At 35.8% G+C, this 7,589-nt stretch overlaps 1 protein-coding gene across 12 annotated transcripts in view; it reads left to right on the forward strand.

The window, feature by feature from the left end:
- The window catches only part of ptprt (protein tyrosine phosphatase receptor type T), a 280,622-nt gene that overhangs the window by 164,595 nt on the left and 108,438 nt on the right, over window positions 1-7,589 (forward strand). For all 12 annotated transcript variants that reach the window (XM_016457210.1, XM_016457211.1, XM_016457213.1 and 9 more), the window contains exons 10-12: window positions 271-472; window positions 1,729-1,831; window positions 5,285-5,558. In XM_016457210.1, the coding sequence (XP_016312696.1) occupies window positions 271-472; window positions 1,729-1,831; window positions 5,285-5,558 (579 nt within the window). The remainder of the gene's footprint in view (window positions 1-270; window positions 473-1,728; window positions 1,832-5,284; window positions 5,559-7,589) is intronic.

Consider the following 7,589-nt stretch of genomic DNA (forward strand, 5'->3'; position numbering starts at 1 on the left):
CAAAATACTAAATTAATTCAGCTGGACACACTTTCCTTATTTTTTCCACAACAAATGGCCAAGCAAGCGCAGACACTGACAAGATACGCGATAAAGAACGAGACCAAACGCGATATCAGCACGTCTCCACACAGTAAACAAAACAAGCGTTTCCTAGCAACGACAACTGCATATGGTATAATACATTTAAATTTGTGATTCCATTGAATCTACGAGACTCTTAATGAACTTATCATTGTAATTGTCTATCGGTCTCTTCTTTTTCATTAGATCACCTATAAGGCTCTTGGCTCCCTGGACCCCAGTGCAGATTTGACAACACAACGTGGCCGTGTCTTCAAACTCCAAAATGAGACCCATCATCTCTTCGTAGGATTGTATCCTGGCACCACATACTACTTTACTCTGAAAGCCAGTACAAATAAAGGCTTCGGCCCCCCTGTGACCACCCGTATTGCCACCAAAATCGCAGGTAAGGGAACGGCAGGGTTTTAGCTGAGGGTGCAGCTAAGATTATTGGATATTTTCTAAAGGCTAATGATGATTATATATATAATTATAGCAAAACAGACCCTCAAGTTCCAGTTTAATTGAGTTAATGTGACAGACATTTGTTCTTAATGGATGATATAGTGTATTGACTTCGGACAGAGTGGTGATAATGTATGAAATTATTTCAGGGAACATGAACTGACGGGGATAAATAAGCTTAATTTGATTGCTTACCTAATTATCTCTTGCATTTCTAAAATTTGCATAATTCGTTTTGTCATTTTGACTTTTTTTGTGTCTTAAAGAAGCTTTGCTGGAGCGAAAATCTCATTAGCGAGTCGTGTTATTGGCATAAATATCATTGGAATACAGTTAATGTAAAGTGAACAAAATAATGAGAACATGAATCGTAAACAACATCCTCCACAAGTTCAGCCGTATTCCTGTGGCCCGCGGCTGTCAGTTCATTCCGTTTCATAATGACGTGGCATTTGTGCAGCACGCCAGACACTGTTTATTAAAACCGTATTGTTCAGTGAATCTAAACATTGTAATGAGAGAGTGACATTTTCAAAACGATTACATAGTAATGATCGTTTTGAGTCAGGCTTCAAAACTGTCTGCTTTCTCGTAGGAATAAATACTGTGAAATGAATGTTTTTACAAATACATGAATATTAATTATGCATAATATTAAAACATGTTTTTGTGTGTTTGAAAGGCAGCTGAGTTCCAAGTTCAATGCAAGCTAAACTCTGTTGACAGCATTTACATTTACATTTAGTCATTTTGCAGACGCTTTTATCCAAAGCGACTTACAATTTGGGGATACATAAAGCGATTCTTCTTAAAGAGGCAAACAGATACAGGAAGTGCATCTGTAAGTGAAGTGTTTAATGTAGGTTTTTTGAGCAGTGGGCATCTGTAACATGCTGTCAATTGCCGCATACAACAATTTTGACATCTCCTTCAGTTTATAAAACATGCAAGAAGTGTTTACATGAATTCACTTTCATTTCAAAGCTCTTTTATTAATATTGGTCATTTTATATTTGCAAATGCAATTAACTCATACTTACGTTACATAAACCGATAAAAAGTGCAAAGCTTTTTAGACATCCGGTTCTCATCCATTTGTCCTTGTCACTTGAGATGAGGTATGCTAAGCTATACAGTACGTGCTTGCTTTATATCCCGATAGTTGGTGTCCTTTAACATGAATCTATGTGTCTGCAGCTCCATCCATGCCTGAATATGAGACCGACGCTCCTCTCAACGAGACAGACACGACAATCACCGTCCTCTTAAAACCTGCCCAATCACGAGGGGCCCCTGTCAGGTGAGCGTCCAAAGTATTTTGCTTATTTGTTTTACATTGAAGAACTGATCAAATGTAAAAAAAAATTTAAAAAAAAATGTATACCTTGAATGCAATCTAAGTCGCTTTGGATAAAAGTGTCTGTCAAATGCATAAAAGTAAATGTTATTGATGTTGAGAATGTTTGCATTTATAACTTAATCTAAGGAAGTACTTGTCAAGTGTGCTCTTTTGACACTTTCATTCAAAGGAGAATATAGAAAGGACAGATATAATGAGGAAATTTAAAAATCCTAATTGGCTGTTATCAGTTGACTGAGATTAGGAGCCTGAAAGTGTGCTTGCTGGACCTCAACATTGGCTGTGAAGTTTTAAGTACTTGTTCACATGCTGATTGTGTCAAACTACAAAACTGGCAACACTTCATTTCCATAGTCCACTAGACATTCTACTAGCTATAAGTACAGTAACTTTGCAGCTACATGTCAACTCCCAGTCATTACAGTATTAGTAGACTGTCTGCTTAATATCTGTTTCAATAAAGAGACGTCCCATTTTGATGTCCGCATCAAATTAAATTTATGAAGGTGATTTTACATACATAGAAAGCATGTTAAATACAAGTAAAGTGTCTGCTTTACTGTTTCAAATAACTGTTATGAAAATAAAATGCCAAAATATGGGTGAAATATTGTTCTATCATCATTCATCTTAATGGATATATTTATGTAAACATTTTACAACTTACTTATTCTGACCTGTACTTAAAATATGTAAAAGAATTAGTGATAATACTAAATTGTATTATATTTTAAAAAGCTTCTTTCTGACAAATGGGTAAAATCCATTGGCTTGAAGGACAGTAGCAAAGATTGGTAAAGATTTAAAATGACAGTTAATTAGTTTTGGGGGCTGCACCGTGATCCTTAATGGGCGTCTTTTAATAACATATAATGATTCTGGTTCTAAATATGCCTGACAAGATTTTTTTGTTATATGAACTGTTGTTACACTGAATGATATTTTAGTGGGTGTCTTCTTTAAATCGTGGTAAAATGTATGACAGTCATTATTTTTCTGGTCAGAATTCTAATGTACGGGGGGAAAAACTAAATGTTAAGCTGTATTAAACTTGTATTGTTTTGATTCTTGAAAACTCCTTTTCGTCATTGACCCATCTGTTAACACTTTATTTTAATAGTTCTCTAACAGACGTTCTACTGACTGTAAGTAACTTTGCAAGTACATGTCAACTTATGCTACTAACTATAACCCTAACCCTGACTTAACAGTCTATTAATACTCTAATGAGAGTTAGTGTAGTTGCAAATGAAATGAATGAGAGTTAGCTGATATGTTGTTGCAAAGTTGCTTATAGTAAATAGAATATCCCATGTGGATTATGTAAAAAATATAAATAAATTAATTAGATCTGCGGACAGATGCTAAGCACATTAAAAGGCAAGAATACACCAAATTACCCATGATTCCTCTCTCCAATCATCCAAGAGGGGTCTAGTGCATCGACTGAATGAAGAAGTGCATTACTGTTGATTCACTCGGGGTCCTGAGGGTTTTTAAATGCAGTCATTCAAATAAGCATAATTTGTATGCTAAGCCTTCGAGGGGATCCTGGTCCATTTGGCTGTGTTTTGGCACTCAAACAGAGCCCTTCTCTGTGTGGAAATTCAGACTGTGAATGTGCAACAGATTTTGGCAAATTCTCGAAATTGCAAGTCGACACTGACTTGGAAGAACAGCACAGTTGATGTGCAATGGGAGCCCATCAGTAATTATGACAATTATTTGGTTGCAAGCACAATTCTGAGTTGTATTTGCCGGTGCTATTGTAGTACCATTGGGATACTACTTTTTATTAATATTTTGAGTCTGTTTTAAATTTTGTTTTAAATATTACATATTTTAGTAATTTTTGCCTTTTTTAAATAGTTTTTTAATACATCTATATAGTTTTTATTCAATTTATTTCAGTTTTATTTATTGTAGTGCATCAAGTTAAACTAAGTTTCAGTGAGAAATGTTGCCGTGGAAACTAGCTGAGATAAATGTTTTTTTATATATATTTTATTTTAAGTAATAATAATTTTTAATGGCTTTAATTTTAGCAAGACAATATATGATAATATTCTATTCTATTCTATTCTATTCTATTCTATTCTATTCTGTTCTATTCTATTCTATATATTTTTCAGGGTAGAACCAAAACCTATAAAACCTATAAAACTGATGCCTGTTTTATAAAAACATGTGGATTTTTTTTTTTAAGTATTTCCATTGTTAGTGTGCTCTACAATGCATATGACCCTGGCAATCCATAAGCGTCTTTATGAAAAATACGCAACTGAAAATTGTTTATAATTACAGCAGATTTTGACCAGGGTTACAGCGGACGTACAACACACGACATCCAGTGTGCACTTAAAGCCATTAGTTTGAAATGGAAATCCAGCGTGTTTGAAAGAGAAAAGCAGGCAGGCCTCTTTGGTCATGGGAAATTATCCTTTATGAAAGATGCCAGATTAGAGGCTAGGATAATTTGCCACGTCTTTTCGGCGAAACATACATTTCCCTAATTGCACATAATTGGGAAGTATGTTCTTGGCGTAAGACCACATAATTGCAAACAAGTACTATTAGCACAGGGAGCTCAAAAGATGTCCTTATCTATTCACCGTGTACTGAAACACACACATGCCCCTCTCCAGTCCTTCCCCATGACAAGCACTTTCAAAAAGCCCCATGAGCACAAATCCGCCACCTCCCCTCCAGCTAATTACTGTAGTAGAGATTTCCCTCTGCTGGCTCGCTACCGCATCGCCTGCCTCGTCGTTTTCTCTCAAGAGGAGAAGCAGCTGCGTATTTTTGGGTCTCATGCAGGTTTAAAGAGTTTTTTTTTATTCCAAGAAGAGAGTTTAATAGAGATGTTTAGCAGCTAGTTGTTAGCGTTAGAAAATTCTTGATGGCTGACAAGGCCTTCTGTGATTCTTAGAAAGCTACAGGAAGAGATGTTCTTGATGGTTTTAAGGGCTCATTAAATTGCCTCGGGCACAGCTCCCTCTCTCTCTTTTTTGGATGTGCCATCGCTAGCTGAAGATATTTCCTCAAATCGAGAGGCTGCAGCATAAGCGGCTAATGCTAAAGCGTGTGCTTAAATATGAAAATTGGCACTTACAATTCCTAATACATTAAGCTAGTTTTATTGTGCACCAATGTATTAAATCAAGTCCCATCCTACTGTTTTCTCATTGAATGTCATGTTTTCCTCATCACTATGTCACATTACAGAAATGAAATGCATTGTGAACATGTTTTATGTTGACTTAAATAAAAACCTATTGGAATTGAGCCTCTTCATTAATTTTTCTGAGGCCTCATCAGAGACTAGCTACAATAATGACATATTAGGTACTTGTTTTGATATTTAGTACATTAATTCATCTTTTTTCCCTCTAGTGCTTATCAAGTGGTGGTTCAAGAGGAACGGAAGCAGAAAGTTCGCCGAGCCACTGATGTGTTGGAGTGTTTCTCCGTTCCTGTTAGTTTCAGAAATGCCTCCATCTTGAATTCACCTCACTATTTCGCGGCCGAACTCCCCCCTGTTAGCCTTGCTGTAGTACAGCCCTTTACTATAGGAGACAACAAGACTTATAATGGCTACTGGAACGCACCGCTGTCACCAGCCAAAAGCTACAACATTTACTTTCAGGCCCTGAGCAAAGCCAATGGGGTGAGTATCCCATTTACTGTTTATTTCATTTACCAATTCAATCTTCTCGATAACATTTGACACTTGAGTATTGGTTGGTAAATTGAACTCAAACTGAATGAAATAATGAATTATATTTTGCACATAAGAATGGAACTTCATGACAATTAAACATTTTGCAATTCTCATCATGATGATCCCCAAAAATACTTGTATTATTTACTTTAGTATGTTTTGTACTAACAAATGCTTTTAAGCATGCACATACCAAAAACTAATGCAGATGCACGTCAAAAAATATATAACAAAATCACACTGTTGGCACATCATTAGTATTATTATTAATAATATTTTTTCCTAATATATAGCTGTATTTTTTACTATAAAATAGTATTGCAATAATAGGAATCAAAATAAGAAACAGTATTGACAATAATGTGAATTATAAAAAATGTAAATAAAAAACTCTAATGATAATGGTGGCAAATGGTGGGAAATTTGGAGAAAAAAATATTTTTTACTCTTATTTTTACTGACATTATTTTGAGAGATTCAGCCTTAAACAAGTCACCTTTACATTTGAGAAGTCTTACCACTGGGCAAAAAAAATAATTTTTCAAAGCATGAAGCTGTAGGAAAAAGTCTAAAAGTACACAGAACATAACCTCAGCTGTATATCATCCAAAATAACAAGGCTATCATAGAAACGGCTAGATGTATTAATGCATATTTAGATATATATTCACATATTAGCATTTCAGCAGGCATAATGCACTCAGTAAAGGCTCTATTTGGGCCTGCTGCATTGCTGTGCGTTTTGAAGTATGTGGTTCCCAATTTGATTGGATTTGATTCAATTCAATCTCTCAGTCTCAGGCGGCTGGAGAAAAGCACTCAAAAACAACCTCAGACCGTGACCCAGATAATTTGATTGGAGATTCATGCATAAAATATGGATTTAGGTTGGTAGTTCAGATTTGTTTTCTACTTACCTTGTTCCAAGTGTGTTCGAGGAGCACTCGGTGTAAATGTGTGCCATTCTAATTTTTTCATCTCCACGGCGCAAAGTAACAAATAAATGCACAATGCAATTCAGTTTTGAGATTACCTGTGATACTGATAGCTATTCAAACCGGCTTGATGTAGCAGTTGTCATTAGTAGAATCATTTATTGATTTGACGCATTCTGTGCAGTTTTGTAATGATATTTATGCATGAAATATACAAAACAATATCACTGCTTTATACAGTGGCTCTGAAGAGTATTTGGACTTTGGACACTTAAAAATGTCTGAATGTGATTGTACTGGATAACAAATATATCGCACCAAGTGTAGACAAGTGCACATTTCAAGCTTTGTTTAGTTTGTACTATCTAATAAAGACATTCAGAGATTAAGTGTCACTTAAGCATCCAAGTACTTGTAGAATAAATAATGTGGATAATTCAGCTTGTTATCAAACTGTAAATTTCCTGGAGACACTTGATTCTCTCCCCAGCTCTGTGCTCCCTGAGGTTCTTCCACCAAGTATTCCTATGGTTTTGTTCTCTAGTTTTGCAAAAATTACCATTGATGACATCTCAAAATTAGTGTTGACAATGAACTCAACCACTTGTATCCTTGACCCTGTTCCAACTACTGTTCTTAAGGGGTGTCTGTCAACAATCAGTCCCCTCATATTAAATATTGTTAATACTTCTCTTATTACTGGGATTGTTCCGTGTGAACTTAAGGTTGCAGCTATCACACCAGTCCTTAAAAATCCTGGATGTGATTCCTCTGATCTAACAAATTACAGGCCCATTTCAAATCTTCCTTTTCTGGCTAAAGCCCTGGAACATGTTGTTATGGCACAATTACATTCTCATTTGTCATTTAACAACCTTTTAGAGCCTTTCCAATCTGGGATTAGATCGGGGCACAGTACTGAGACCGCTTTGGTTCGCGTTATGAACGACCTCCTGGTCTCAACTGACTCTGGTGCCTCTTGGTTTTGTTAGACCTGAGTGCAGCATTTGACACAGTATGTCACTCTATATTACTTGATAGA

Source organism: Sinocyclocheilus anshuiensis, unplaced genomic scaffold (genome assembly GCF_001515605.1).
Source record: "Sinocyclocheilus anshuiensis isolate Anshui unplaced genomic scaffold, SAMN03320099.WGS_v1.1 scaffold447, whole genome shotgun sequence".
Lineage (NCBI taxonomy): Eukaryota > Metazoa > Chordata > Actinopteri > Cypriniformes > Cyprinidae > Sinocyclocheilus > Sinocyclocheilus anshuiensis.